Below are 11,165 nucleotides of genomic sequence, written 5' to 3'. Positions count from 1 at the left end.
ATAATTAATCCCTTTGTATATCATTCTTATTATATATCAAACATTTCCCGCTGAATGTGTTGGTGAGTGTGTCAAGCGATTATGAGAAGACTGTGAGAACATGACACACCAGCGCAGAATTCCAGTTTTCATTTCCTTATATTTATTTCTAACCCCTTAAATCTGTTTAGTACGTTTTGAGCCCTAAATCTGACTTACCAAACAAATCAACAACACTTCTGGATGCAAACATGAGGAAATTAAAGCTGAAAATCTGCTCTATTGCCTCATATTCATCTTGATCTCACACCCTAACATCTTCAGTGTATAGAAAAACAAATGAAACGGCGTTGCTGTTCCAATACTTCCAGAGGATTATATATATATATATATATATATATATATATATATATATATATATATATATATATATATATATAGAGTAAATGTCCAAGTTACAGAAACTACAGGATAGTGTTAGTACAGTCAGCATTAATTGTTTAAGACACTTTTTTGAATTGCATCAGTTTGCCAACCAGCAAATCTTTTTGAAAACAATCTTTTTTTGTTGTGGTTGTGGATTACTGTTTTAGATTAATGGTCACAAAATACAATAAGATAAACTGTAAAAGGTAAATTACCTTGTCTAATGTATTATTGTTTACTTAGTGATCTGACAAACAAGGAAAGGTTTACCAAGGAAAATTTGACTTACTTTTGTTTTGTTTGTCTCTTTGTGTGTGGGTGTGTATGTGTGTTTTTGCGTGGGTGTTAGTGTGTGTCTCAAACATCTCAACAATTATATCTAATCATACCCTGGATGGCACAGAAACTCCCTTGGATTTATATTCATTATCCTTCCTTGTGTTATATAAATGTTAAGTACAGTAAATACAGTATTCTTGAATAATACAATAATAATAATAATAATAATAATAATAATAATAATAATAATAATAATAATAATAATAATAATAATAAGGACAAGGAGAGTTATTGAAATAATAGATTTTGTTAATATAAATACTTATTATTGCACAATATTATGTAATACAGTTTTTTAAGTAATAAATAATTTATTGATTAAAAAACTGACAACTAAACAATGACACAATTCAAGAATCGTTATTATATGTGTTTGTGTTTGTATCACATCTCAAATCTTTAAATACATTTCAAATTTCAGCTTTGACAAAATACATTCAGAACAAAATGATTTTCTAAAATGTTGAATTGTAACAGAAATGCAAGTCAAACCTTATGTAAGCAAGCAGTGATTTAAAAAGCAAGATTTGTGACCGATAAACATAATTAACTCAATTAATTTCATTTTTATTTGTTTATTTGTATGGAGATTGTAGGGATATTATGCCAATCCTTTGCAGGGCATACACACACATACACACACTCATTCACAACTAAAGCCAAGTGCAGTGATCCTGTACCAATGTGCAAACATTTATTACTTAACAATTCTTTTTTATTTACATAATCAAATTATTGCTGAAGAAAAAGTTTTTTAATCTTAAAATATTTGTCATTGCTTTAAACATGATTTGAACTGAACTGTTTTGACTTGGATTAATGCCAAATATTTGAGGGGGAAAATATGATAATTACAGTCAATATTTATGTAATACATTGCACTGAATGGGAAGGTAGACTGTATATAAACAAGAAGGCATCTGCTGTCAGCATGAGCACATTTGCAGGGAGAATTATTCTGATTACCTGATAACAGTTTCACTTTAGTTTCAGCTGTATCAAAAAGAATGTATCTTGTGCTTGTTTTGCCTCTGCTCATGCTTTCCTTCGGGGAGTGTGCAAGTGTCAATGATACACAAAGCAGAATTGTTGGGCCGTTTCCCAGTTCGATCTCTGTGATGAACGGACAGATCTGGGGAACATGGGGAATTTCAGAGAAGTGTCCTACAGGCACCTATGCTACAGGCTTTAGCCTCAGGGTAAGTACAGCTTATTTGTGGTGTAACTAAAATGATCTATATTTGTACAAGTGAAGTAAATTGTGAAGTCAGAGTCAGAGATGAAGGGGAACTGAATGATTCCAGTTGACCACAAAATGTAACAAACATAACACAGAATTGTGTAGTTTTGTTCAAAGGTGCAGTTTAAATGACCCTGCAAATAAATTTACTCAACAAAAAATATTTATTACTAAAGCAGTTTTATGCTTGTTTGTTTTTCAGGTTCTGTCATATCAGGGAATTTGGTCAGATGACACAGCCCTAAATGGAATTGCTCTTCACTGCTCTAAGCCCATTGGCTCTACTGGTATTGTTGGGGGCTACACAACTATCAGATCTGCTGTAGGAAGGTAAAAGAAAAAGGCATACAATATTTACTGAATATTACATATAGATACAAGACCTACAATACCTAAATTCTGGACCAAGATTATTCAGTGTGAGAATGCAAAATAGAAAACCATATGTCATGATTTAAATCATTTAAATATAATTTGTTCTGTTATTTATTTCAGTGTTTTGGAAAGTTTTAAAACAACAATAATTATAATATAAATAATGAAGATGATGATTATTATTGTTATTTGTATCATCATTATTATTTGTAGTAGTAGTAGTAGGAATAGTAGTGGCATTAACTATTATTAATTGTTTTTTTTTTACAGCTGGGGGTCTTGGTCATCGCCCCTTTGGTGCCCCAGTGGAGTACTGAAAGCTTTCCAGCTGCGAGTAGAGGGTTATCAGGGATGGGGAGATGATACTGCAGCTGACAACATAAGGTAATTAGTAACTCACAAAAAACACACATCCAATATTATCAAAAAGATACATAATATAAGACTAACATTTTTTATAAAGCTGATATTTAAAAATCTTTTGATCTGTTACTATAATCTTAATTGGATTATTCAGTAATAATTAACAAGATATGATCAAAGTTGGGACGTTTTCATAACTTTGCTTGATGAAGCAATTTGACTTGAAGATAACATGGAATGTTTCTCTAACCTAAAATTCCAGGTTCAAATGCTCCACGGGCTCTGTGTTGGAAGGCAGTGGTATGAGCTGGGGTAGCTGGGGTTCCTGGAGCTCACTTTGTGGTGGAACTGGGATTTGTGGCATCCAAACAAAAGTGGAATCGCCTCAGGGCATATGGGATGACACCAGCCTTAATGATGTCGTCTTCAGTTGCTGCAACTAAGGTACGTTTTACCAAATCTGGATCACAAAAGGAACAGAACGCATAAAAGCAGAAAAAGGAAATGGTGTACACTAAAGATGATTTAAACACTAAAAGCTCTTTTTTTTTGCCTCATTTTGATATTTGTTTCTGTCTTACAGCTAGAACTGACAAGACAATAACATGAATGAAGACAACTACATTTAACAAAGAATCAAAATCTCTTTATTTCTCATGAAATCATATATCTGAGTGAATTATATGTGTAATAATAACTCATCAATCTGTCACTAATTACAGAAATGTACTCACTGATGATTTTATCTTATTTGTTATCCTTTGCCTGTACTTTAAGTGAAAATCAGCTTTGAATTACTTAATGAAATAAAATGATCAACAGCTCAGTTTCTGTGAGTTTTTTAGTCTTTATTTGAAACATTTATTGCCCTTGATAAACTAGAGCTAAACAGCTTAATTAATATTTTCAAATATATGTGTTAATTTTTTTAAAAATATACTTTTCTTGTAAAGATTTAAAAATCTAGATAAAAAAATTGGACCCTACCATTTACTTAAAATTAAATGTAAATTAAATGTTTAATTACAAAATGCAGTAAAGAACAAATTTATTTTATTTTATTTGCTTTCGTCAATTAGCTACCGGCACAAGAAGATAACGTGCACAAATACCACAGTAAAGATAAAAGATAAGATAAAAAGAAAATATTTAGTTGCTTTATATTCAATTCAATTCAAGTTTATTTGTATAATGCTTTTTACAATTGACATTGTCTCAAAGCAGCTTTTCACAACATAAACATAGAACAAAGGATTAATATAAAGAATAATATTAAGATTAATAGAATACAAAATTCTAAATTATTATTAGATAGATTTAGTTCACAATGTGTATGTATTTATCCCCCAATGAGCAAGTCTGAGGTGACTCAGGCAGCAGTGGCAAGGAAAAACTCTCTTACTGTAGATTGGTAAAGGAAGAAACCTTGAGAGGAACCAGACTCAAAGGGGAACCCATCCTCATATGGGTGACACTGGAGGGTGTGATTATAAAAATACAGTCAAACAGATGTTGTATATATGCAAAAGATCCCATTTAGTTCACATCTCCTCTTTAGTATCGCAGTCTGACTGAAGCTGGTAGATCTCTAGATGCCTCAGGATTCACTGAGTCGGCTTCATCTCAGTGGAGATCCAAAATCTTCATCGTACGGAAGATGATCGGAGCTCGTACAATTTCTGGATGCCTCGGGAGGGGTAGAAAGAGAGAAGCAGTGGAGAGGTATTAACATATCTGCTGTTCATAAAATGTGCAAGTCTGATGTAATAGAGCACAATATTATGTGATGTATTATGTGTACGCCTGACTAAAGAGATGAGTTTTTAATCTAAATTTAAACAGGGAAAGTGTGTCTGAGCCCCGAACACTATCAGGAAGACTATTCCAAAGTTTGGGAGCTAAATACGAAAACGCTCTACCACCTTTAGTAGACAGATATTCTGGGAACTAGCAGTAGTCCTGAGTTTTGTGATCTCAGAGAGCGTGAAGGATTGTAATGTGTTAGAAGACTAGTTAGATACATGGGAGCTAAACCATTAAGAGCCTTGTACATAAGTAGCAGCAGTTTGTAGTCAATACTAAACTTAACAGGTAGCCAGTGTAGAGATGATAAAATTGGAGTTATATGATCATACTTTCTTGTCCTAGTGAGAACTCTGGCAGCTGCATTCTGGACTAACTGTAGCCTATTTATTAAAGATGCAGGACAACCACCTAGTAATGCATTACAATAGTCCAGTCCAGATGTCATGAATGCATAAACTAGCTTCTCCGCATCAGATACAGACAGGATGTTTCTCAGCTTGGCAATATTTCTAAGGTGGAAGAAAGCTGTTTTTGTAACATGGGAGATATGATTTTCAAAAGACAAGTTGCTGTCTAGTATAACACCCAGGTCTTTTACTGTCGAGCTACTAGTTACAGTACATCCCTTTAAATGGAAGTTGAATTGTGAGAGCATCTGTGTACTGTTTTTTGGACCGATAAGTAGTATTTCTGTCTTATCAGTTTAACAACAGAAAATTACAGCTCATCCAGTCTTTTATCTCTCTAAGGCATTGAGTTAATTTGGACAATTTAGCTATTTCATCTGGTTTTGATGAGATATATAACTGTGTATCATCAGCATAACAGTGGAAATTAATCCCATGTCTTCTAATAATGTTCCCTAATGGAAGCATGTACAGTATATCGAGAAAAGCAGGGGTCCTAGGACTAATCTTTGAGGAACCCCATAATTAACTGGCAATAAACAGGAGCATTCACTATTTAATTCTACAAAATGGTATTGATCGGATAGGTAGGATCTAAACTTTAACAAGTGCAGTGTCTGTGCTATGATGGGGCCTGAAACCTGGCTGAAACTCTTCAAAGATATTGTTCTCCTCCTGTAAGAAGGAGCTCAGTTGAACAAACACAACCTTTTCTAGTATTTTAGACATAAGATGTGAAATAACAAAAGATGTGAAATAGGTCTGTAATTTGATAGTTCATTAGGATCTAGATTAGGTTTCTTAATGAGTGGCCTAATAACTGCCAGCTTGAAAGATTTATAATTTCGTTTTACTTTCTGTTTAGCTGCATGATTAAAGGAAACATTTCTGAAGCATAATTATAATGATAATTAATCCCTTTATATATCATTCTTATTATATATCAGACATTTCCCGCTGAAAGTGTTAATGAGTGCGTCAAGCGATTAAGAGAAGACTGTGAGAACATGACACACCAGAGCAGAATTTCAGCTTGCATTTCCTTATTTTTATTTCTAAACCCTTACATCTGTTTAGTACATTTTGAGCCCATTTTGAGCCCATTTTGAGGCAGCAAAAATGTACATGCACTCTATGATTTTTTCACATATCTCTTACTGTTTGCCCGTTTAGTCACAAGCTAGTGTTACAACTCTGAAACCACTTCAATCACTTTACAAACGAACTGTAAAAATTCTGGATAAGAAATCAAACATTTCTCATTATTGTCCAATAATACAAAAATATAGATTACTCAGCTGGGAAAACATGGTACAATTCTCAAATCTATGTCTTGTTTATAAAATTATTCATGGTTTATCATCCCCTCCGCTCCATCAGTTTGTCAACATCCGAAGAGCTGATCATCATAGAACCAGAGGTGCAGTGAGGGGAGATTGTATCATTCCCTTTAGGAAAAGTGTATTTGGCCAAACTGCTTTTTCTGTTCGAGCTGCTACTCAGTGGAACCTTACCCCTATAAACATCAGAAACCTGAACACCTATAGTACATTTAAGATCCAGTTAGCATATGTCAACATTAGCATAGTTTTTGACCTGCTCTTGTTGCCCCTGATGGTTTGTGTGTGTGTGTGTGTGTGTGTGTGTGTGTGTGTGTGTGTGTGTGTGTGTGTGTGTGTGTGTGTGTGTGTGTGTGTGTGTGTGTGTGTGTGTTCATGTATTTGTCTGATGTTTGTTTGATTGCTGGCGTCTTGTGTTTCTAATGTACATTATAGCTAATACTTACAGTAGTACTTATTGTTTTTTCAATATGTACTTTTATTTACTTTTATCCTTTTTAGGGTGACTATTACCATCTGTCTAGGGACTACAGGTGAAAAATAGCCATCTGCTAACTCTGGCATATTGACAGAAATGTTTATTAATATGCATTGTCCCTGTAATAAATAAATAAATCTAAATCGGGCTCTAAACTGACTTACCAAACAAATCAACAACACATCTGGATGTAAACATGAAGAAATTAAAGCTGAAATTCTGCTCTATCGTCTCATATTCATGTTTTGATTGATTAAATAAATTGTCATGCAGAGTATATATTTATATTTTCTAAATATCTAAGTGACATAAACTACAGGATAATGTTAGTACAGTCACTTTTTTGAATTACCAGCAAATCCTTTTGAAAACAATCTTTTCTTTTTTTGTTGTGAATTACTGCTTTTAGATTAATGATCACAAAATACAATATATAATAAAATAAACTGTAAAAAGTAAGTTAACTTGTCTAATTTATTATTGTTTACATAGTGATCTGAAGAATGAGGAAAGGTTTAGCAAGGAAACTCTTACTTTTATTTTTGTCTTGTTTTTGCGGATCATCAGCATAGCAGTGGTAAGAGAACACGTGTGAGAAAATAACTTTCCCAAGGAAGGGAGAAAAGGAGAGGACAAAGTACCAAGCCCTGTGGGACACCAGTGGAGTACCTGCATGGAGCATATGTCACTCCCTTCCATGTTAACTAATATGAGTGAACGTCAAGGTAGGATGCAAACCATTCCCATGCTGATCCAAGAAATTCTGAGACTCCTGAGGGTAGCAAGAGAGCCTTTCCATATCAAACGCTTCTAAAAGGTCAGAACAAGAAGTCATATTGGGTTTAGTGGACAGAGGGCAGAGAAAGGCCATGGTTGAGGACAGAGAGGAGAGGAATGTGTCTGTGGCCGAGTCCAAGTGTAGTGAGGAAAAGGAGTCAGAATCAGGAAAAGATGAACGTGTTTTTGGCGGTCTTTTTGCCATCCAGCCTCTAATTTAGCAAGGCTGGCCTGAGTGCTGATCTTTTGCTTTATGACAGCTGCAGGGGGAAAAGAGAGGTTTTTTGTTGTTTTTCATGCCGCTGTCACAGGGTTCCCTTTTAGCTGCCTGGCAGTCACTGTCCCCAGAGTGCATAACTGTGTGAGGCCTTTGGTGTTGCCATGCTGGTTTCTGGTGCAATGTTGGACAGGAACAATAAGACCTGTAAAGATAGAAACCATCGTGTTACCCTGGCATTGGTGTCCTTAGACTTTTGCCATCCATAGCAAGGTCGGTGGCCTCTAACTTTTTCTACTGTGGTCTCGGTCCGCCCCAGGTGACATTTTCTGTGATTCTGCATTTCCAGAGGCCTTCCAGAACCTCCCTGAGATGGTATAGTTGGTCAATTCATGTGGAGGAGTAGATGATGACATCGTCCAGGCTGCTGCAAAGGGCCAGGAGTGCAAGAGTATGATATCCATGAGGCAATGGATATCCATAGAAAGAACAAGGGGCATAATTTGATCACCCAGCTGGAACTCTTGGGGATGTGCAGGTTGTTTGTACACCCTCTGTTCACTGGGCTACCTCAAGATACTCTTTGACAATTGGGCCAACCCGGCTGATTCTGGCCTGCATGTCACTGATAAAGTTAACCAATTTCCCGAAATGAGGAATGTTGTCCCTCCCAGACTTCTCGGTCCATGTCCAACAGTCGTTAAGGTTGGGGTCCAAACCGGAGTCCAAAGGGGGTGAAACTCCTTAAGGCCTGGAGAGTTTCCCTGACAGCAAAGAGGAAGTCCTCCTTTACTATCTGGCATCGCATTTTTTGAGGGTCTGGTTTACCACTCCAGTCGGAGAGTCCTTCAGTCGGAGAGTGGAACAAGGACATTCTCAGGTGCCTAACTGAAAAAGAGGAGGGCGGTTCAGGTGTGGGGAACCGGGTTCACTGTGTCATTCTCTATGGAAGTACAGGAGGTCCCCCATTTACCAGGAAATACGAGGCAGGTAGCCGACCTTCAGGGCCTTGGTTTATACTTTATTTGTAGCACCTGGCCCCAACAATGTTTCAGCCAATTGTCCTCTTTTTGCTCTTACCAAATCTCCCCTCCCCTTTGGCCTGCCTTGACACACATAACAATAAGTGAGCATCCTAGAGAGACTCACCTGGGGAAGCGGCATCCCGTTTGGTGTCCCGTTCCACCCTATGGCGATGGCACTCATGGCTGCTTGGAACCCCAGCCAGTCATGTCCAAGGGGCTCCGGAAGCTCAGGGATGAGCCCCACCAGATGCGGCCACTCTCCAGCCGGGCTGCAGACCTGAACTAGTACGGCTGAGACTGAGGGTGCCTCGGCATGAGTACACAAGACCGCAACCATCCTTGCCACCTTAACTGGTTGTTTAAAGTGTCAGTTGCAGCAGTGTAATGGTGCTTACTGAATCCAGGAGAGCAGACACTGGGCGGCCATTAACCTCTACAGTGTGTCAGCGTGCTTTTGGGGCAGAACAAGCATGGAGAGCTGAGCCAGTCAAAGCAGATTTAAAGATTAAATGTATGTGGCAATTATATGAAATAAATATATGACTCACAATTCATAAGCTTAATGCAACTGTTTCTACTTTAGCAAAACATAAACAATAGGAAAAAAGACTATGCCAATAGGATAACAAATCTGGCATCAACAAAATGTTGACAAAGAAACAGTGAAGCACTGAAACGTGAACACACAAAACATAAGCATAGTAAAGGGGAAATGCCTTTCAAGTGGTCTGCACAGAATTAACCAGAGATTTAAAATATGTTGTCTTTTTCTTATGTGAATAATTAGTATTAAAAAAAAGTTAGTAGCTATGGAAGATCTTTTTGTTAAAACATACAAACTAGTATTTGTCTTATGAAGGTGAATAATAAGATCTAAAAATTAAAATGATGAAAAAAGAAACAACATAAACCATATTCATGTGTCCAAACATTTGAATACACAAAAATTATTATATTGTTTATTATTATTATTATTATTATTATTATTATTATTATTATTATTATTATTATTATTATCTACCAAGTTCATCAAAAAGAAAATGTACATTTATTATATTTTAATATGTATACAGCTTTTTAAATTATTACTTTGTACTTCTTGTTAATTTTACTTTGTAAATGTACAAAAAGAAGAAAATATTCAGCAGCAATTTCTAAAAACACTCCCAGACACATATAAAGGAAACATTGTACACATTTCTGAAGCATAATTATAATCATTATAATTAATCCCTTTATATATCAGACATTTCCTACTGAATGTGTTGGTGAGTGCATCAAGCGATTAGGAGAAGACACACCAGAGAACAGAATCTCTGTGAGAACATGACACACCAGAGCAGAATTTCAGCTTTCATTTCCTTATATTTACTTGTAAATCCTTACATATTTTTAGTACATTTTGAGCCCTAAATCTAAATGGGGCTCTAAACTGACTTACTTTTTACAGTTTATTCCTTTATTCCTTTGCATGCACAAAAAGTATTATATTCAGGAGCAAATTCAGAATAGTTAGAAAATATTCAGCGGTGATTTTTATTTCCAATTTATAAAAACATTGAAACTTCCTGACAGGGAAACAAACACAGATGTAACTAAACCCTTTTTGATCTTTTTGTCCTTTTTCTGGGATCCTTAAGAGCCATCACATTACCAACACCATGCAATTATGTATAATTAATCAACATTTGCAACATTGTACTGTATTGTATATTACAGAATATTTTTTATTTTAAAATTCGTATTTTAGAGATGAAATAAACAATGAAATAAACTGTGATTATAATTCTAAGGCAATTTGCTGCCCAAACTACTGTACATTTATTAATTAATTAATTCATTCATTCATTCATTCATTCATCTTCTACCGCTTATCCGACTGTACATTAATTCTGTTGCTAAATTATGTGAATTACGGAACAACAAAAACTCAATTTTGAAATTTACCAATTCAAATGTAACAGTGAATGTGGGTAATATTCATCAAGGAGGTATTATTTTATTTTCTGGATTCATAATCATTTATTTAGTTTTACTTTCTGTTTAGCTGCATGATTAAAGGAAACATAGTACATCTTTCTGAAGCATAATTATAAATATAATTAATCCCTTTGTATATCATTCTTATTATATATCAGACATTTCCCGCTGAATGTTTGGTGAGTGCGTCAAGCGATTATGAGAAGACTGTGAGAACATGACACACCAGAGCAGAATTCCAGGTTTCGTTTCCTTATTTATTTCTAAACCCTTAAATCTGTTTAGCACGTTTTGAGCCCTAAATCTAAATCGGGGTTTAAACTGACTTACCAAACAAATCAACAACACTTCTGGATGTAAACATGAGGAAATTAAAGCTGAAATTCTGCAATATATCTGCAATATATATATAT

The 11,165-nt window shown here is 35.3% G+C and overlaps 1 protein-coding gene across 2 annotated transcripts; it reads left to right on the top strand.

Moving 5' to 3' along the window:
• The first annotated feature begins 1,671 nt into the window (after nucleotides 1-1,671).
• On the top strand, nucleotides 1,672-3,548 carry LOC113648643 (vitelline membrane outer layer protein 1-like). 2 transcript variants are annotated; one of them, XR_007138914.1, is made up of 6 exons: nucleotides 1,672-1,943; nucleotides 2,187-2,314; nucleotides 2,630-2,743; nucleotides 2,985-3,166; nucleotides 3,306-3,369; nucleotides 3,411-3,548. XR_007138914.1 is itself a non-coding variant. In XM_027155912.2 (5 exons), exons 1-4 carry the CDS (start codon nucleotides 1,752-1,754, stop codon nucleotides 3,163-3,165), a joined length of 615 nt encoding a protein of 204 aa, XP_027011713.2. In that variant the 5' UTR covers nucleotides 1,672-1,751; the 3' UTR covers nucleotide 3,166; nucleotides 3,306-3,548. The 2 variants fall into 2 exon arrangements, 1 of the variants encoding a protein (XP_027011713.2); XM_027155912.2 differs by having other exon boundaries at nucleotides 3,306-3,548.
• Nucleotides 3,549-11,165: the final 7,617 nt, after the last annotated feature.

The sequence above is a fragment of the Tachysurus fulvidraco genome, chromosome 21 (genome assembly GCF_022655615.1).
Source record: "Tachysurus fulvidraco isolate hzauxx_2018 chromosome 21, HZAU_PFXX_2.0, whole genome shotgun sequence".
Taxonomy (NCBI): Eukaryota; Metazoa; Chordata; class Actinopteri; order Siluriformes; family Bagridae; genus Tachysurus; species Tachysurus fulvidraco.
This window is presented reverse-complemented; position numbering and strand designations above follow the sequence as displayed.

Coding starts and splice junctions, on each gene's coding strand:
- LOC113648643 (XM_027155912.2), top strand. CDS start 1,752: ATGTATCTTGTGCTTGTTTTGCCTCTGCTCATGCTTTCCTTCGGGGAG. Junction 1,944..2,186: donor CTACAGGCTTTAGCCTCAGG/GTAAGTACAGCT, acceptor TTTGTTTTTCAG/GTTCTGTCATATCAGGGAAT. Junction 2,315..2,629: donor ATCAGATCTGCTGTAGGAAG/GTAAAAGAAAAA, acceptor TTTTTTTTACAG/CTGGGGGTCTTGGTCATCGC.